This window comes from Elaeis guineensis, chromosome 10 (genome assembly GCF_000442705.2).
Source record: "Elaeis guineensis isolate ETL-2024a chromosome 10, EG11, whole genome shotgun sequence".
Taxonomy (NCBI): domain Eukaryota; kingdom Viridiplantae; phylum Streptophyta; class Magnoliopsida; order Arecales; family Arecaceae; genus Elaeis; species Elaeis guineensis.
In genome coordinates, this window is record NC_026002.2 from 23,859,203 (window position 1) to 23,880,702 (window position 21,500).

Sequence of the window (21,500 nt, forward strand, 5' to 3'; positions counted from 1 at the left end):
AGAAAAATTTTAAACCAAAGAAAGATATAATGTCATTACTTGCATGTGGGAATGTGGAAAATTTCCTATTGATTGACAGTGAACATAGTCTCTCTCCTGTGATATGCTATTGTTGTGTAACGGATCGGGTCACATGTCAACATTTTAGTTGATTTGGAAAAGGTCCCTTGGAATTCTAGTTGTAAAGGATCAAGCTCAGCGTGTAATCGCTGTCATTTAATTTTGGCCATCAGAAAGCTTGTGCTATGTGGAGGTGCATTGTACTAGATTAGCACATCATTCAGGGCTTTTAAGATTTCTATTTTGTCGAAAATCTATTTGATTAGCATATAATTTCAATCAAAATATTTGAAGAATTTTATTTAACAAATGATGTTTTTCATTCATTAGGTAAAATTATTTGATGTGATTGAAACTGAAGAGCGCAGAAGTTATTTTTTCGGTTCTTTGAACTAAAAAATATGTCATTCATTATTGAAAATTTATTAGATATTTGAAAATTTTTTTGTTGAATAAAAAACTTAAATGAAATTGAATAGGTAGATTTTATTCAGAATTTTAAAGAAATCAAATAATATCTTATGGGTTTTTTATGGTTATAGCATATATTGTGATGCTTTTCCTTACACATCATGCAATGATATAACAACATCTTGATCAATTAGATATTTTTTATTCTATCAGGAAAAAATAATTTTTTAAAAATAAATTTGCAAGTGCATAAATGCGTTGAACATGAAAAGTAAATTACTTTACAAATTGAAAGATATAGTTATCAAAATGAAATTAACTTTTTGGCATATCAAGTAAAGCACAAACTTAATGTAATTTGAAATTCTAACGTAACTTTGTTGTGGAAAATAAATGGTTCATTAAATTTGGTAGCAACTTAAAATTTGGCCATCTTTTTACCCAAAAATGAACAAAGTTAGCCATCTATTGGATCAAAAAATGATGTTCACATTTGATCATTATTAGCCCTTGGGACTAAATGCCATGAATTAAATTAACACAAACCATTACCCTTTCCAAACTTCCAGTTGCTATTAGTAAGTGGATATTGAATAATAAAAGTCATCTTGGGCAAGCCTCATGCTGAGTCTCCAAAATATTCTCATTCTATCATTCAACGTTTTAACTTCGAGCTATTAAAGGAGACAATGGGCTACAAACAATACCATAGAGTTTCTTAAATCAACTTTTCTTTCAGTTCATTAAAGTATTGTTGCGGCCAATCCCCTCATCGTCTGATCGTCCGGGATGCGCACCTGCAAAGAAAGTCTTCACTGATCGAAAATATCTCCGACGGGGACCCTCCGATGCTTAAGTCGGAGAGAAGACTAGGCAACAGTGAAAAAAATTAGGAGGCTCAGCCAGAGAGAGAGAGCGCTTACCAAAACCGTTACCTTATCCCATTTTATAATAGAATGCGGTATGGTCCCGTCATTAATGATGCAGATAACTAGGGAGTTGTCAAATCGCCGGGGGCTATCAAATCGTCATGGGTTGTCAGGTCATCAGAATTAACTCATGTTCTTGACAGGACAACGCTCCATGACGGTCGTACAGCATGTCCTTGACAGGACAACAGCCCATACCGGTAGTACGATGTTTGGACGGATTGGCCGACTATATGTCGATATTTGATTGCCGGGATGTCGGGTGATGACTCGGAAATACCGTCGGCTGATCTGGTATCTCGAGGAAGTCGGACGTCGGCTGCCACCCCCGACAGTGAGTCGGTGATATGGGTTCGATCGCTCGGTCGGTTGGAAACAGTATTGGTCTGTTTGGCCGGCATACCTTCGGCCGGATATCGTCGGCAGTCATTATCGGAGTCGTCTATCTGCCTGATGGATAGAGTCGGACGTCAGTCGGACTGTCTTGAGGATAAGTCGGCGTATAGGGGTCAGCCGGTATATCCCAACAAGTATGTACTCTAGATAAGTATATAAATCAGACATCCAAGGTCCGGATCCATAGCAAGTAAATGGTTTTAATATTGTTTTATGAGGATAGAAGACTTTGAGGCTGCACAAAGGGTAGGGAATTTGGAGGCACCGATGGATTTAGGAGCCTTGTCTGCTCGATTATTTTAAAGTCCCTTCTTTATCCTTAAATTACTATATGCTCCCTCTGTTGCCAGCTTGATATTTTCTAAGCCCCCCTCATCAAATATTAAATTAGCTAACAGTATAACATCAAGAAAAGTTGTTTTGATGCTTCCGTCAAGAGAATGAAAAATTTATGACTCCCTAGCTCGTGTCGATGTTCCCGTGAAATCAACAATGCTAGCAGGGACAATGACAATGGCATGGGAATGGAAAATGAGAAATAGAATTCCTATTCTAGTATTTGAATAGAAAATGAAGGACTATGCCAAAAAATAGTCCATCCCATTCTAATATTTAAGTATTATATATCAAAATGGAATCAATTCTATTTAAGTTCTGAATGTACTATTGACTAATGATATGAGCTAATTTTATATATTTATTAAGTTTATTTTAAAGAGTGGAATGACAATTTGTTAAATTAAAAGAATGGTGTTTTCAAAGAAAATGTGATCCCTTATCAAATATAGAAATGGGGTAAGGATTGGAATTTCGATTTTCTTCCAGCCTTGTTACTTTGACAAAATATTAGAGAGTAATAAAAGTGGAATAAATCGTGAAATATTTAAATGGGATCAGATGCCTCGACCCAAGGAGGAAAATGTATGACACCCTAGAGTGTCTCATGAATGCGCTTGATCCGAGAAAATCCCAATCAACATCAGAGGCCTATACAATGATTTTGCTCGTCTATTTCGTATGAGTTATCCATGCTTTATACCTTAAAAAAAAAAAAAAAACTACCCTATAACCAGTTTGCTTTTCAAATACCAAGACTTTTTTTTATTATTATCTGATAAATAAAAAAGATATTAATTTTTAATAAAATAATAAACGTAGTAGTCGAGATCGGAGATTTTGCTAGCATTAGATGCAATCATCATATGGGAAAAATTGTTCGTCTAAAGAAAAAAATTTGTTCTACCATATTTTATCTTAGAGATTATTATGTCACTGTCACGCTCCGAATCCAGCACTCGGATCGGATACGTGATGGCCGCACACTCCTTAGAGCAAGCCCTAAAAAATATGCAAGGCCAAATTAAATCATTACAACCTTATCAACCATAATAATTTATTTCAACAATAATTCATAAAACTTACATAATTACAATTAACATTCCTTCAATCCTCTGATCAGGTATCAACGGTACCTATCTATGCATCCGCTCACTCACAAATCCATACCATAGCCAACCATGGACATCTTGTAACTCTGAGAAGAAAAAAAAGATAAAGAAGTGTGAGCTTTACAGCCCAGTAAGAATTCCATATCACACCAATATAATAATATAATCTAAAAATAAAGATAAGTAATAATACATAAAAGTCGATATTCACTGTCCAAAATACTGCAAACATTTATAGATTATCTGTTTCATCAAAAGAGATGCATCATCATATGTTAATTAAGTGAAATAATTTTATTCAACGATTGTTTCATGTCTTATCTTTCTATTTTCTTCTATTATCACATCATTTTTAATCCTTTCTTTTTGGCTTTAGCTTTAGCTTTGGCTTTGGCTTTGGACTACCAGGATCATGCGACGATCTTTTATTCGGATCGATTTCTGTGATCTTTTTCGGATCGAAATATTCATGATCTTTCTCAGATCAAAGTGGCCATGATCTTTCTCGGATCAAATCATTCATGATCTTTCTCGGATCAGATTCTTCCACACATAAGCCTGTGGGGGCTGTCCCAGGCATAAGCTCCTGGCAGGTTATTCCACATGACAAGGCCAGTCCAAACCATATTTCTCTTTCTTTTCATTTTCATGAAATTATAATATTTGACTTCATTAATCAATTCAAATTTTGCAGTGTAATAAATATGTCATACTTATTAATCATGCCATCAATCACTGATACATATGTATTGATATAACATACTCATGCTCAAAATCACATAAATAGATAACAGTGTCTTAGATATAACAAATTCATCGATCTCAAATCCAACGATACAAAATCAATGAGATAAAATCAATGGTAAAATAACATATATAATGATGATCATGTACAGAGATTCTTACCTTTATCGGTGACCGATCCAAGCACAAAAATCAATATTCTTTTTTGATTTATAAATTTTTTTAACAAAATATTCTACTCGATATCATTTGCAGACAATCATCTCTTCGTAACCCTGATCAAATATAAAGATCATATATGGAGAAAATTATCGATAATCGATCCTAATAACACAGATCGAGGACCTCTCTTAGGATTAACCAAACTTAGGACTTGTCTATGTATTAGGATCCTCCACTGATCCATAAGACTTTTAGAGAGAGAAAATTCATGAAGAGAGAGAAAATTCTAGAGAGAGAAAGTAGAGAGAGAAAGTGAAGAGAGAAACCTTCGTATCCTTCCGATGAGGCAGTCATGATCGAGATCATCAGAGGTCCTATCAGGGTGACTCAATATGAATCAAGTGTTACAAATTTCGAATAGGATCGGACTGGGATCAGATCTACTGCATGAATTTCGGAGCAATTTCGGATTATCTTATTTTCATCTCAAGTTTATTCTACGATCTGTGATGAAATTAAAGAATGAGAAAGACTCTAGAGAGACAAAATTCATAAAGAGAGAGAAAGGTCTAGAGAGAGAATTTAGAGAGAGAAAATATAGAGAGAGAAGGTAGAGAGAGGAGAGAAGAAATAAAGAGAAAGGAGGGAGAGGATAATTCTCTCTCTCTCCTTCTTTTTTTAATTTTTATTTTCTTTTATTTTCTCTTTTTCTTTTTCTTTTCTTTTCTTCTTCTTCTTTTTTTCTTCTTCCCGCGGCCTCTCTTGGACCGAAACAGGGGGAGGACCAGAGAGGGTTCAGTGGCTCGATTCTGGCAAAGGCGGCGGCTTCGTCGGAGGTCCGGCAGCAGGTGGAGGCGGCGGTGGAGCAATGAACGGCCGGCGGCAAGGTTCGGCCGACAAAATCAAGGGAAAATTCAGAAAACAGGAGATTTCTTTTACGACTGATTTTCGACAAAGTCGGTGGCCGGCGGCGAGGCCTTGGGCCAGGGGAGAAAGGGAAGAGGGAGAGGAAGAAGGGGAGGGGCTTACCTCGAGCTCCGGCAGTGTCTCCGTTTTCAATTTTCGGTGAGCACGGGTCTAAGAAAATCGATAAAACGAGAAAGAAAGAGGGAGGAAGAAGAGAGGAGGTCGGGCTCTGGGATCCTTTAGAGGGAGGGGAGAAAGAGATTTATAGGGAATCCTTGGAGTCCTAGAACTCTTCTTCGATCGGAATTCATCGGAGAAGAAGACTCCCTTGGGGAGTCTCCTTCCGTTGCCTTTTTTTTTTTTTTTTTTATGGGCCGTGGCTGATTCTGGGCCCGATTTTGGGCCGGGGTGTTACAGCCACTTTATAGATAATTAAGCATGAAAATTAGTATTATTAATTTCTTTTATTATTGGTTGTCTATATAAGCTTCTTAATTTTCTATCTCAATTAAAAAAAATCACTATTTTTGTCTTACTCAAGCATTCTAGATGGTTTTATCTTTTTGTCTTTCAATAGAGCAACTCCTCGAGCCACATTATAATTTGAAAAGAATGCGAGGATTTTATATCCAATCTAAAAAGTAATTATATTTTGTAATCTTATACTATATTGGTTGGTTTATTTAGATAGTTTCGAAGATCAAGATTGAAAAAAAATAAAAAAATATCAAAATTATTGGAAATACTATTGATTTTTTTATCACGCGTTGGTTTGCCCAATGATAAAGCAATGAAATAATATCTCAAATATTTAGAGACATATTATTATCAAAAAAAAAATACTGACCGTATCAATATTGAGACTCTAAAGAAATATAATACTAAAATTAGATAAAAAGTTAATTCCCATGCATGCAAAATCTTTTGTTCCCACTTATCACAAGTCCACTAATAAAATCACAAATATCTATACTTCTTTCCCGTATATAAAAAATATTTATCTATTAAAAACGTAACCAATTTGACCCAGCTTATGGGCCGGTCGGGTCAGGTTCTGTTGCTCGGATTAAAAAGGTTCGGGTTAAGTCCATTTATGGAAATTAAAACGGTCCTTTTTTTTTTTTCCTTGTTTATTCTTAAGCCCCCGTTTCCCTCTTGAAACCAATTTAAATTTCAAAACCCTAAATCCATAAATCCCCCCTCCCGTCTCTTCTCTTCCTCAATTCCCATTCCTAAACCCTAATCCCGCTGAGATCGCTGGTTGGGTTCTTGATCCCGTCTCCAATTCGAGCATCGTGTTTCTCCTCTCCATTGCTTGATCCATGAAACGCTCCAGATGCCCAGTGATCAAAGAGGTTTTAGGATTCCTAGAGGCCGCTCTCATGGGTTGCTTCTTCGCATGCTTTAGGATAAAAGATGATGATGATCGGAGGAAGACTCGTTTGTCTACCAGGTCGATCCCTGTTAAGAATAGGGTAAGAGAGAATCTTCTGTTTGGATTGCGTGATTTTCTCTCCCTTGATAAACCGATTATTTGATCCATTTCTATGTTGTGGATTGTTCAGGATCTTTTGGTTTCAAAGAATCAGCTTGATTTTGTGCCACTGTTCGAAGGTAAAGATCTGATCTTGGGACCTATGCGTTTGGATTTATGTAGAAAGATAATTGTTTGTTGATTTCTGGTATTAGAACTGAGTCTTTCTTTTCTTCTCGTTTTTCTTATAAATTTTTGAAGAGAGAGGTTCTCCATGTAGGCAAGCATTGCGTCCATGTTTACAAGAAGATTTTGATAAAGATAGCATAAGCAGGGGTCTTGAGCATGAGGTGCGCATGATAAATAATGGTGCTTTGTGATTCAATCTCCAAGAATGACATCTTATTTTATTGACCATATTTTTATTTTATTTTGGTTTTATTTTGTTTTTGGACAAACATTACCTTTATGTTCTAAATATTAGTGAATTTTGTTGTGATTTCGAATAACCAGCTTGGCAAGTAGGCGCCTTACTGTTGTTTTATTGATTTCAATGTAAAGAAATTTATGCTTGTATTTGGCTATATTGTCAGAAAATATTTGTATTTCCATTTGTGATTATTGGACTCTGGCTACTTTATATATTTTTCTGTCACCTTGCCTAATCTTTGTATAACTAGCATCTTTCTCCTTATATATGTTTAGGTTCTATCCTAATCCAAGATAATTATCTTGTTCAACTTTCTACTTCATCTTGGGTGGTACATGGTGGTATAATTTGATCTTTCAGTTTGTTGTGAGTATTTTGATGGCCTTTAGAACATCACACCTCCTGTCTGTCAAGTCCTGTTCCCCTTTTATCCAGTAGGACCTAGCTTTAGCTAAAGCATGTCCCTTCTGAATCTGTTGGTCACTACATGCCCCTTCACTGGCTCAATTTCCTCATAAACAATTCCAAATTTCAACGAAAATTCACTGATTTCCTTCTCTGACATAATTCTTTTGCCTCACCACTTCACAGTAGTTCCTTTTTTCGTTTATCTACGTTCCCCATCTCCTCACACTTTTGAAGCGTGCTCTTTAAATCACTAAGTTGCTTGGACAATGCTGAGGGACTGAATTATTATATAAATTTATTTGCCATTTTAGATTATGAAAATGTTATCAATCAGACTATTAGATCAGTCTATATTTTTCATTTTCAAAAATTTATCAGGGCCAATGTCTATGAGAATAGGGCCATATCCGTGTCCTGAACTTTAAAATAATGGTGCTTTGTGATTCAATCTCCAAGAATGACAGCTTATTTTATTGACCATATTTTTATTTTATTTTGGTTGTATTTTGTTTTTGGACAAACATTACCTTTATGTTCTAAATATTAGTGAATTTTGTTGTGATTTCGAATAACCAGCTTGGCAAGTAGGCGCCTTACTGTTGTTTTATTAATTTCAATTTATTGTTTTCAAGTAATTTATGCTTGTATTTGGCTATATTGTCAGAAAATATTTGTATTGCCATTTGTGATTATTGGACTCTAGCTACTTTATATATTTTTCTGTCACCTTGCCTAATCTTTGTATAACTAGCATCTTTCTCCTTATATATGTTTAGGTTCTATCCTAATCCAAGATAATTATTGTGTTCAACTTTCTACTTCATCTTGGGTTGTACATGGTGGTACAATTTGATCTTTCAGTTTGTTGTGAGTATTTTGATGGCTTTCAGAACATCATACCCCATCTGTCAAGTCCTGTTCCCCTTTTATCCAGTAGGACCTAGCTTTAGCTAAAGCATGTCCCTTCTGAATCTGTTGGTCACTACATGCCCCTTCACTGGCTCAATTTCCTCATAAACAATTCCAAATTTCAACAAAAATTCACTGATTTCCTGCTCTGACATAATTCTTTTGCCTCACCACTTCACAGCAGTTCTTTTTTTCATTTATCTACATTCCTCATCTCCTCACACTTTTGAAGCGTGCTCTTTAAATCACTAAGTTGCTTGGATAATGCTGACGGACTGAATTATTATATTAACTTATTTGACATTTTAGATTATGAAAATTTTATCAATCAGTCTATATTTTTCATTTTTAAAAATTTATCAGGGCCAATATCTATGAGAATAGGACCATATCCGTCTCCTGAACATTTCTCTACCCTTGATCATTGAGTGATAGGTTCTTCATTCGGGTTAGTTGCAAGTTTAGCTTCACCAATGCTTAAGTACTAAAGCATGATTCATCGACATTAATGGGATCTTAGAGAAATGTTTTTTCACTTATGGCTGTGTCTGAATCATGGGTATATTGGGTTTTGCTGTGGGACTTCTTTTTGGCTTTTTACACAACCTGTTATCGCCAACTCTTGCTACTCCATTTAGTGGTATTTGCTTGCTCCGGCAGCCCACCTACTCCATACATGCCATTGTTGATAGCCTTATGGCATACCTTTTTGAGTTTCCTTCTCAGGTTTTCTCAATAGCCATCCTTCGTGACCTTTATATATACTTTACTTTGAAAATTTCAAGATACTTATATTGCCTATATGTGAGCACTTGTTTCAGTTTTCTCAAAGATGCCATAACTCTCCAATTTGTCGCTCTCTGACTGGTTAGTATTTCATTCATAAGCATTAAAAGGTAAGCCATGCTTATCTCTTAGGATTTTCTCCACCTTGCTCATTTACTCACTCCTTGGTTCTTTATGGAGTCTAGTTTCAAATTCAGGTCAATCAATTCTGTTGATGCACATGAAGGTGAGTCACATGCGCCAATTAATACACAAGGAGACTTCCAAAAGCTAAGAGACAATGGTCCAGCCTTAGAAAAGAATGGGCAGGTAGGTAGTTTTAGAAAGTAATGGGCAGGTAGGTAGTTTTAGAAAAGAATGGGCAGGTGGGTGGTGAAGAAGAAAATGCCAAAGTCTGGATGGTGGTCCAATTTATATGAAGAGGAGGTGTCACTGGCTGAAGGATGTATGTTGGACTAAAGCATTTGTGAGAAGCGGAGGGTCAGCAGGTCACAATTGTATGGTTCACATATCCTAGTTAAAGGTGGTCATTCATATAGCAGGAAGGGTCTATTAATTGCAAGAGGGCATTATGGTGCACTAGGACCTAAAGATGGTTGAACTTGAAGATTAATGCACACAAAAGCAAATGATCGATTCTAAAATGAGGTAGTCTTACTTGTAAGAAGGGACGAGGGAGAATCTTGTGACTCATCGATATTGGTGATTTCTGAGCAAGGTTGTGGATTTCATCTGAGCCCCATAAATAAGACAGGAGAAAGAAGTTTGAAAACTTAGAAATGGTAGATTATAAAGAAATAGATACTATAAGAGAAAGGGGGTTGAAGCATATGTAAAGTAGGGAGTAAAATCTGCAGGAAATGTTGTTAATTTTGTTGTTTGTGATAAAACAAAAATGGAGAAAGAGGCAAGAAAATTAAAAAAAAGCTTAAGCAGACTAAAGCCAGAAACTTACAAGCCTAATATTGCGAAAGGACAAGGAAGAAGCAGAATCTTGAATCTTCACTGGAACAGCTGAAAGCAGGTGGAAGTATTTATGATCTGAAAACAAACCAAATTTGTCTAGAAAATGGGCAATCAACAATAAAAAGCTTTCTGCTCTTTTGCGGTACCATGGGGACCTCCAAGACTACCAAACAGGTGAAGGGAAAGTTAATGTTTCTATTGGTGGTCACTGGTCCTTTGGTTGTCAGAGGGAAAGCAATTGGAAAATATACCTATAATTGCAGCTGATTAAAAGATCATTTCAAATAGATGGGTTATGAAAGTTGTCTGGCCGCTGGCAACAATGTCATGGAGACAGTGCAATGAAGATTTCTGACAACAGTATAGTGACAATCTTTTAGTCACAATGATTTAATTGAGATACTATATGGTTAGTTGAATCTTCCATGATAAATTTTCCAAGTGCCTACAGTGGTCCAACAATGGTGTCTTTGGGCTTTGGTGGTATGAAAAGTCAAAATCAATGTTTGGATTTGGTTCATTCATCAGTGCATATAGCCTATATTGGCAGACAAACTGAATGATCAATAAGCATATTTGTATTAGTAATGCACTCTATTTACCTATCGTACCAATTCATATATTGCATGTATATACCAAGCAAGTACATAGTAATCTCCTTAAGTGAAGTTGTGTGGGATTATTTTAATGGGGATACATCATTATAAATGAATGTGATTTGGGGATGACCTTATGACATTGTCCATTCAATTCAATGGTTGCTCAGTTTTAACACAATTTTTTTCGTTCATTCTGATATACTCTTCTGATTCTGGATGTCATTAACGTATACAAGAGAAGTGTGAATGACATATGTGTATGTAAATAGTTCTTCCCCCCTTTATCCTCTAATTTTGAAGAATGAATCCCTTTTAAAGTGTATCTGTCATATTTTTTTTATTGAGTAGAAAAATATACAGTTATGTCTTCATCTGATGGATGCAAAAGAAGATTGGTAGCTTGTACTTACGGTGGAACAAAGCCAAATGTCTTGGTTGCAATGAAGAAAGTTTATGACATGAATCCCAGTGTTCTGGAATTATTTTTGTTTTCCAAGAGAATAAAAAAAATTAGACACGCATTAGGCATCCTGCAACCTGAATGAAGATGTATTACAGCACTGTCCATGTGGGTTTTGCTATTCTCTGCAAGAGCATTTCCCTTTCTGGGCTTTTTAATAAGCCGTTGCATTATTATCCTAAAAAATATCTACTTATTCATGAACTTTTTGGATCTTATACATCTGGGTGTTACTTGTTTTTTTTGATCATTTACCGTCTCTTTTGAATATTTCTCTCCATTTATCTTAAGATCTTGGTTTTAGTGTTATCATATTTAAACTTTTGAAAATTGATATCCAAAGAATTGAATTGCTGATTTATTTATTGAACAGGTCAAATACCTGAAATCATGTGGTTCACTACTTGAAACTCCTGCTGACATCCAGAGAGTAGCAGGGAAAATAATTGTTCAAACTCCTAAAGTGGATGGTGAAAATCCAGATTTCCATTCTTGGCTTCCTGCAGCATCTTGTAAGAAACTTGAATGGGATGAACAATTGAGTCCAATTTCGGATACTCCAACCCAAGTGGATAATAATTCAAATTTTCCAGAACACAAGTCTGGAGGGTAAAATTTCTTGATTTTTCCTTCACATGTTTAAACAGCCATAATACCTTATTTGACAATTCTTGTAACCATGAAAAGCATACTTATTATCCTTTTTGATTTTTATGCAGCTGTAACTCTGATGAACATTTAACTTTGACAAAGATTGTGCAGTGTGAGGAGATTAAGCACGTTTCTACAGTTGAGTCAGGGGTTGAATCAGCTATATTGGATATTTCTCCATCTGAAGCTGACAAGGTTCCAGTTCTTGGTTCTAAAGATTCACCTTATCCAACTCCATTGAATTTAACAACTGAAATGCAGACTCCGGGAACAGTTTATCCAACTAACCAGGAGAATCTCAGAGCTCGGAGGAATGGTGGGATTCAAACACAGTATGTGTATCCTGTTTTAAAGCCTGTAGAGCACTTATCTCATTTGGAGGAACTGAGACAAGACACTTGTCTTATTCACTTATCTGACCATTCTAAGCAAGAAAAGGAAAATTTCAGTCCAGATTCTAGAGGGAGAACACAGCAGATTTCATTCACTTCGGCGTCTGAGGATTCAAAACTGTTAGACTCACCAAGCTTCTCATCTCCAAATAGCAAGATAAGCCAAGACCAAAACACAATTTCTAGGGAGGAATCTGTCCACTGTGAAAGTCTGAATAGCCTGATCCCACCTTTCCATGGCGGAAAACGTCTGAACTCCAATGCTTATACTCCAAAGCTTGTTGTTTCCAGTTTATCTCAATGGCTGAAGCCTCCACTTCCAAAGGATGAGATAAGGGACATCAACAATATTACAGAAGAGCAACCTTGTTCTGAAAAGAGTTCTGATGCAGACAGGCCTATTATTGGAATTGTTGCTTCACACTGGAATCCTGATGAGCTCTCTCATATCTCGCCCAAGTGGTGGGATGGAAATGGAATTCCAAATACAACAACCAAGTATAAGGAGGTATACTTTCCTATTTCCTCGTATGTTTCTCTACATGGTGATCTAAAGGTTAATAGTGAATTCTTTATCAGGATCAAAAGGTTAGTTGGCATGCTACGCCTTTTGAAGAAAGGTTAGAGAAGGCTTTATCAGATGACAAGCTTCTCCCTAAAAGGTCTGTTTCTCCTACTAATTTGACACTCAATTCATTTAGCATATGCTCCACCACCATAAAGGTCCCATGAGTTTTGCTATTTTAATTTGTTTTACTTTTTCTCATTTTCAGGAACCTTCTCAATGGTAGACCAATTGAGTTCGAGCACAATGGCGAGGAAAAGAATAAAACAGCTTTCTAGGAAAGCTTAATCACTCACAAATGCTTCTTAGGGTTTATTTTGCATGGCAAGTTAGCCATTGAGTATACACCTTGCTTAAAAGCATTGTTGTGTCGTTCTATTGATGATTTGCCCCCCTGTGCATACATGTAACCATTCCCTGGACTGCTGCTTATGGAAGTGAGGTTGCTGCCTGCAATGTACAAAAGAACCTTCTTTTTTGAATGGTTAAATGAATAGTTTTCATATCTCTCAAGTTTCTATGCTGTTCTATTTTTTAATATTTCATTCTGTGTCTGGAGAATTCCAATAGTTGATTGTTTTGTTTATGGGAATTACATTTGCTGACAGTCATATAAAATATAATGGACAATGGGGGCCTGAGTTCATATTTTCTCCCTTAATGATTTTTACTCTGATCAGTTGCCTATAATACCCATTATTTTCAGAAATAAAAAGGTTTTTCCAATTTTTTTGACTTTTAAACCAAGGTATGTTTACATGATTACTAGTTCCTGGGAGAAAATTAATTGGCTTTCTCAAGTGCAGCATTCAATTATCTGGGAGATTTATTGGCTTTCTCAAGTACAGCATTCAATTATCTGGGAGACTGATTGGAGCAAGACAAGGACCGGCAGGTTTAAAATGCACGCTCAATGTGACTAATAGCAATCAACAATTATAGTGTTCCTTAAGATTAACCTGTTTGGGTGCTGAATTTTTTTCTGTAAGAAGAGGCTTCCATATGCGCCAAACATTGCTATTTGCTATTTCATACGTGGTAGGCGGCATGGTCAAAAACTCTTGCATGGTATCTTCTGGAGGTATCCAATTATCTTGAGATGTCTAGGGAGAGATATACAGTTGTGAATCGAGCGCGGAAGTGCTTTTTGCTTATTTCTGTATCAAACAAGCTTTTTGCAAATAGATTGTCACACAAACAATCAACTAGATCACCCTACACATGATTTTCTTGGTATTAGTAGCAGCACAAACAATTGGTTCCAGCAATATTTCCATCTATTTGTTTTATTCTGTTCAACTACTGCAAGCTTCATTTGTTGTGCTAATTTTAAGTTTGTCTTGTTAGTTTTTGCGTACCACCAATATGGTAGTTGTAGATTTTTCAAGCTCATTCTAAAAACAGTTAGATTCTTGATTTTCAAAGTTGTTGTCTTGCACCACTAACCGGTGATGAAACGTTCAGTCAGTTTAGTTCCTTCCTATTCCTCTTTCAGATTTGAGAACATAACCAACCATTTCTTTTGATTAAATTGCATTCCACAAATTGATCATTTTGATTCTCATCATTCAGGATCATTTATTCTGAAAAGCAGAGAGAGGATATTTTGGACATGTCTCATGAAACTTCTGTGCTGGATATTGCCAATCATGCAAATTGTCAAACTTGTGCAAGACCAAGCAAAGTTGGGTCTGTATATTTTGGCTTCTCATTTCGATGTTTTTCTATCACATCCATTCATGTTTGTTTTTTGCACGTATGCTTTTAGAAATCTCCTTCCACAAATGAAACCACAAAGACTGCTCTTTTTACTTTTAACCATCTGCTTCAGAATCCAAAGCTTATTATTTAAAATTTCTATATGTTTCAGATCAGAATGATGAGTATGTTCTGAGCAGAATGGAGATCAGAATGTTGCAATGTATAATTCTATCTGCTTGGAAATGAGAATTGATAGGATTTGTTTCCTTGCATGTGGATGAGCTTTTAGATAGAGGACCATCTATTAATAAGAAATCTAGGTACACTTTTGTTAGCACAAACACAAAAATTAGAAAATTTCATGATATTTGAAAATAAATAAATTTATTTTTTTAGAACAAGAATTTTGTGGACTCTAGAATTACAATTTTTTGAGGATTCTAGTATTTTATTTTTGTGGACTCTTATTAGGGTTTTAGGTTGTTGGGATAAACTAGGACCCATTTTCTTTCGGATTCATTTAATCAAACTGGTCCATGTCATCATCTTAAGTGCCATGTCAACAACCAGTCTATAGTGCCATGTAAGCATATAGTTAGCACCTTTTGCTAGGTAGCAGTGCCATGTCATCTACTAGCATAAACTTCTCTGTCTTCACTAAATCAGCAGTATATACCATGTTAGCACCACATCAGCCCAATAAACCTATTCCCTGGCTAATTTTGGCATGTTGATTCTCTTTTTGGCATATGTTACTGCTGATTCTGCATCTACAACAAGCTTTTCTATGCTAGAAGGTGAATTAGTGGTTTAAAATGCACTTTGCGAGAAAGTTGAGATTGAAGTAGTCTTGGATAATGAAATTGTTACTTTTTCTCATGGTAGCTTTTATCATTATCATATTCGATGGGAATGCTTTCCTTCATTTGGATTATAGAGATTGAGTTTAGCACTATAGATCCTAAGCTTCTCAAGTGGTACTAGCAATCAAACTCTCCAGTTGAGTTTTTTCAAATTGAGAGAGTATGATGGCAGACCATCCATTAATAAGAAATCTAGATGCACTTTTGCTAGGTGCAAACATAGAAATTAGAAAATTTTATTTGGTTGGAAAATAAAGGTATTTTTCTTTTTACTTGGAACTAAAATTTTGTGGACTTTAGAATTAGAATTTTATGAGGATTTTATTATTTTATTTTTATGTAGACTCTTATTAGGGTATTGGGTTGTCTTTATAAATCTAGGCCTATTTTCTCTTAGATATATTTAGTCAAATCAGTCCACATCATCATCTAGCACCTTTTGATAGGTCAATAATGTTATGTCATTTGTTAGTGTTAACTTCCACGTCTTTACCACATTAGCAGTATCTGCCACATCAGTGCCGTATCAACTCATGAAACCTATTCATGGTTAATTTCGACATGTTGATTTTTTTTTTTTTTTTTTTTTTGCATTTGTTTCTTCTAATTTTGCCTCTACAATGAGCTTTTCTTTACTAGAAAATGAATTAGTAGTTTAAAGTGCTTTTTTTGAGAAATATGAAATTGAAACAGTTTTAGATGATGAAAATGTTACTTTTTCTGATGATGGCTTCTATTGTTAACTTGTTCCCTAAAAATGCTTCCTATCATTTGATGCTTCTTAGATTATGGAGGTTGGGTTTTGTACTTTGAATCTTGAGCTTTTTGAGTAGTACTTACACTGAAACTCTTCAAAGTCAAGTTCTTTCCAACTGAAGAAGTATGATAGAGAATTTTTCATTAATAATAAATATAGATGCACTTTTCTTTGGTGCAAACATAGAAATTAGAAATTTATTTTGTTTTGAAATTAGATCCTGTATCATCTATACTGGTTCGGTATTACAATGGCATGTTTCGAATGCTTGGTTTGCTTCACATGGAAACTCCTAGAAATATGGCTCAGAAATATGTCATATTCTTCTGCATAGCATCTAGGGATTCTGTTTTCGAGTCTCGGATGATGCATTTCTAGATAGTATAGATAGATCGTCTCTCTATTTTTTTTCCTAAAAGATACTTCAGCTTAGGAAAGCAGACTAGGTGTTGTAATGATGTAATCTAAAGCTCGAACGACGGCCACATTTAGTAGGAGTCGTCCGGGCAGGCAGGGCAGTTGTAAAAAGACTTCTTTTGTATGCTTGCTAGGATTGGCATCTCCAAGGATGGTCAAGTGGCTAATCAGTCGAGTTTTAAATTTAGAAGCACCACAGAAGAATTGACAGTGTGCGAGTCCATGCAACAATATAATTTTCTCAATAAGCTCTAGCTCCCTTTCACAAGATCTCTTGAAAGGCTAGGGATGGGAAATAACTCACTAGTTTCTAATTAATGGTGGCATTGTCCAAGTGCTGTGATGATTTCACTCTTCTTTCGAAATGGAAGTGTTCAATAAGCCTTCTTCTTTAACAAACTAGAGATTTGTGTGACCAAAAAAAAAAACAAACTAGAGATATGCTTGCTTAAGTTTCCTTAAGTTTACTGTTACTCGGATGGGATCATGACGTTGTTATTAGTTAGTTCTGTCCACTGGTGGGAGCGTGAATATGGTATCTGTTCAGATTCCTTTTTCACCTTGGAAACACATTTGTATGCATTGTTATTTTAAGTTAAGCTCCCTACGTAATTATATTTTAGTGGTACGGTACTTTGCACACTAATTCTCGGGAGCTTATATCATATGACACATCTTTATGATTGACATGATTGAGTAATAATCATCAGGATGAAGAAGAAAAAGCAACCGAAGAGTGGCTTAGGAAGTTAGCCATGGTCTTGCGAACTAGTGGGAACAAGAGGTTATTTGGTTACTCCATCAAACTGCGTGGCTGATGGGAGCCCAAGTTTGGTCCTCACAGACGCATGGAAGAGTAGCTCACTCTAGTCATTGCATGGTGCTAGCAGTCTTCAGCCTTTGGTATGCTCCATGTTTGAGAGCTTGGGCTATGATAGAGCATTGGAAGATAGGGTCTTGGCTTTTATGACTGCTCAATTTTGTCAGACTTCCAGATGATGCCACCTTAACAGTTTCTTTTTTTATTTTTGATAGCTTTTTCAAACTTTTCTTTTCTTCTGTTCTTTTTTCTTTCCCCTATTTCTTCTATGATACAATATTTATGTTCAGCAAAATAAACCTTAATGTATAGCTACAACGGCTGTTGCTACAGACATGCAAAAAGATTAACAAAATGGAAAAAAAGAGAGAGAAAAACAAGATAAGAACAAGAGTATACAAAATTTATATGATTCGATCTATTGATCTACATCTATAAGCAAAGATCATGCAAAAGCTTCACTATAAAGAAAATAAAAATTATGGATTACAAAATTATCTCAACAATCTCTAGCCTCCAATACACCAAATCTTTAGGACACTTAATTACATTTCTCTCTTTAGGGTTACAAGGGATATATAATGGAGTAAGTTAATTTAGACTCAAATTTGTACAATAATTAGCTTAAGATATTATCCTAATTCAATATGCACTTAAATTGCCATCCAAAATAGATCTTTAATTAATATGGATTTGGCCTACTAAAAGTAAAATTCAAGACATGCTTAATAAATCTCCACATTGTTTTAAAATTTACTAAGTCAAATATATTGAAATCTTTTTCATTGTCTCTTTTTTACCTACGCCTAAGGGCATCAATTTTTACAAACACCAATCAAGCCAAGCAATACTTGAACATATTAATCGAAAGTGGTTTTGTCAATATATCTACTGGATTTATTGCAATAGCTATTTTTTGAACTACAATAATATCACAAATAATGATCTCCTATATAAAGTAATGACTAACATCAATATGTTTGGTTTGCTCATGATGTATTAGATTTTTGGTCAAATGAATAGCATTCTGACTATCACATTATACAACTGTTAACTATCACTATAGGTCAAAACTATCAATAAGGCTATACAACCATATAGCTTCTTTTATTCTCTCTATTATAACCATATACTCTGCTTCAATTGTAGATAAAGCAACTATAGACTGAAGTATAGCCTTCCAACTAATAGTATATTCCGAAGGAGTAAAAAAATATATATCCCATCAATAATCATTGTTTATCCAAATCACCTATATAATTAGAATCAACATAGCCTGCAATATTATTAGTTGATCTGTTACTATGATATACTAAGCCAACATTTGTAGAGCTCCTCAAACATCTCATAATCTATTTCACAATCTGTAAATATGTCTTTTTAAGATTATCCATGTACCTATAGACTATACTAACAATAAATAAAATATCAGACCTAATGTAAACCATAGCATACATCAAATTGCCAACTGCACTAGCATATGAAATGTGACATATGCTCCACCTCAGTTAGTTGTGACAATAAAGTAGACCTATCCATACCAAAGCATTCAAGTACTTTTTTTATGTATTTTTTTTGAGACAAGTACAATCAATGTACTGATGTCTATGGATCTCTATCATCAATATCTTCTTTAGCACATCTAAATCTTTCATTTCAAATTTACTATTCCAGGGAACTTTCAACCTATTGATTTTAGATTTATCCTTAGCTGCAGTCAATATATTATCAACATACAACAGCAAATATACATAGAAATCATCTAAAAGTTTTCTATAATAAATACAACTATCGTAGTGATTTTTGATATAATTATTATTAACTATGAAAGTGTCAAATTTTTTATACTATTACCTAAGTGTCTGTTTCAAATCATATAAAATTTCTTCAATAGGCAAACATGATTTTTTTTTACCTAGAGCAAGAAACCCCTCTGGTTGTGACATATATATCTATTCCTTAAACATAATGCAATAAGGCAGTTTTGACATCAAACTGTTTAAGGTCTAAATCAAATGCACCAACAATGGCAAGTAGAACATGTATAGAGCTATGCTTCACAATAGAAGAAAATATTTTATGAAAATCCACTCCCTCATGAGTGTAGTCCTTAACAAGTAACTGTGCTTAAGCCATGCTGCTTCAGCCTCAAAAATGCCTTCTTATTTCTTGAATACCCTTGTATAGTCTACTACATTTTTACCTAAAGGCAACTAGACTAACTCTCAAGTATAATTTTTTTGAAGTGACTTAATATTTTTATTCATAGCTATGACTCATGTTGCAGACTTTTTATTGTTAATTCCATTTTAATTTGAGGAAGGTTCCTCACCCTTGATACTCTCGCTGTTTCAAGAGCATAAGCAACCATATTTGCATATTGTAAAGATGGTTTACTTTGCCTCCTCTCCTTCCTAGTAGTGTATTGTTATTACTGTGGCGACACATCATTCTATATAAAATCTAGCATTTTTGTCTCATTAGGCTAAATTGGATAGTTTGTAACACTATCTCTAGACATGAGCAATGGGCCGGACCACCCATTACACGGCCCGGCCTGGCACGAAACGGGCGGTGCCAAGACAAGGTTTGTTAGCTACAGTAACAGGTCGTGCCAGACACGGCCCGTTAGAAAGGGCCGGGCTCGGCTAAAGGTTTATAGCCCACGGCCCAAGCCCGGCACGGCCCATAAGGGCCTGGGCTAGCATGGCCTATGGGCCAGACATGGCACAGCTCGTGGGCCAGGCACGACATGGCCCGTGCCAGGTACGACCCAGCCCATGGGCTAGGCACAGCATGGCTCGTGGCAAGCATGGCCCGGCATGATCCAGGCTTGAATGGCCCACGTGTTGGCTCGATTCTTTTTTTTGAATTTTAAAAAAATTATTTTTTATAAATTGTAAAAGAGTTAAGGAGTAAAATTAAAAATAAATGTGGGATTTTTTTTGTAAAAATAAAAAATCACCTTGTAATGATGGGGAGTTTTGTTATAGAAAATTTTGATGGTCTTAAGAGAATTAGCCACGGTAAGTTAATCACACATTGAACTCAACTCAGTTCATCTGTAACTATGCTTGACCTCTTTCAAGATATTAGGCAGATCTAATAACATATAATTTTTTCTTAACATACAATTTAAGTAATGAAAGAATTCATCAAACTTATAGAAAAGTTTATAAATGACACGTAGGCAGATCTGCTCATTATTAGCTGTTGGAGCCATCGCCGAATGTTTTAAGAACGCCTAACAGCTAGTTAGGGTATAACAGCTGATATAGAGTTCGCACAATGATTTATATGCACGCACTGCCACACCTAAAAATAGAGGTCGAGGCCAGTTTGGAGAGATTTTTTTATTTTTTTTAATATAAAAATAATGCTTGCTCTAAATTCATACAGTTCATTTACCAATCATACCTTACTCTCTATATATATATAAAGAGAGAGAGAGAAAGAGAAGAAATTAAAGACTCCTGAATCAAGAAAAATAAATAATGTTGAACTGTGGAATCTTAATATTTTTATTTTCTCAAATTATCCCTAAAACTAGCTATTTTATGACTGTTAGGTGGGTTAAAATGATAAAAAATAAAAAACTAACCATTATCCAACCGAAAAAATAAACAAAGAATTTGAATTAGCCATTACGACGGTCGTGCCTGGTCCGTAACAGCCTTAAACGTACCATGCTTGGCACGGCCCGTAACGACCTTAAATGGATCGTGCCAGTTTGGACTGCTTTGTTAAAAAGAAAAAAGAAAAAAAAATAGATCGTCCATCAGGCCCATGCGGGCTATGCTTGGCACAGTCCGTTTACCTCGAACCTCGGCCTGGCACGGCCCTAGGCCTAGGGTCACGGCCCGTTTAGACCCTGGCACGGCCCGTTTGGACATTGGATCGTAGTATTACAACTCTAATATTACACTTCACATATCTATTAATATTGCGATCGATATCTGTAAAGTCAACATATTCTTTTTTCTTGTTTAATAATACAGACTTATCAAAAGTAACATTTCTATTGATAAAAATTTTAGATGATCTAGAATCATCTATATCCACAATTTGTATCTATTTATCCTATTTGCATAATCTAGGGATATGCATCTTTTTGCCTTTAGTTTAAATTTATCATCATTTATAGAAATATATGTAGGACAACCAAATATTCTCAAACTAGAATAACTAACAGCGTAACCAAAACATATCTCATGCAAAATCTTGCACCTAATTGTAGTTAATGGAG

At 35.3% G+C, this 21,500-nt stretch overlaps 1 protein-coding gene across 1 annotated transcript; it reads left to right on the plus strand.

Annotated features, from left to right (window-relative positions):
• Positions 1–6,242: 6,242 nt before the first annotated feature.
• Positions 6,243–13,199, plus strand: LOC105059978 (protein JASON). Its single transcript, XM_010943521.4, has 7 exons — positions 6,243–6,531; positions 6,622–6,670; positions 6,792–6,880; positions 11,462–11,697; positions 11,808–12,639; positions 12,711–12,793; positions 12,905–13,199. Exons 1-7 carry the CDS (start codon positions 6,379–6,381, stop codon positions 12,972–12,974), a joined length of 1,512 nt encoding a protein of 503 aa, XP_010941823.1. The 5' UTR covers positions 6,243–6,378; the 3' UTR covers positions 12,975–13,199.
• The last annotated feature ends 8,301 nt before the right edge of the window (positions 13,200–21,500 follow it).

What these genes read in the sequence shown, in the direction of transcription:
- LOC105059978 (XM_010943521.4), top strand. Translation starts at nt 6,379, where the DNA reads ATGAAACGCTCCAGATGCCCAGTGATCAAAGAGGTTTTAGGATTCCTA. An exon ending in TTTTGTGCCACTGTTCGAAG is followed by an intron (nt 6,671 to 6,791) that starts GTAAAGATCTGA and finishes AAATTTTTGAAG; the next exon opens with AGAGAGGTTCTCCATGTAGG. An exon ending in CAACAACCAAGTATAAGGAG is followed by an intron (nt 12,640 to 12,710) that starts GTATACTTTCCT and finishes ATTCTTTATCAG; the next exon opens with GATCAAAAGGTTAGTTGGCA.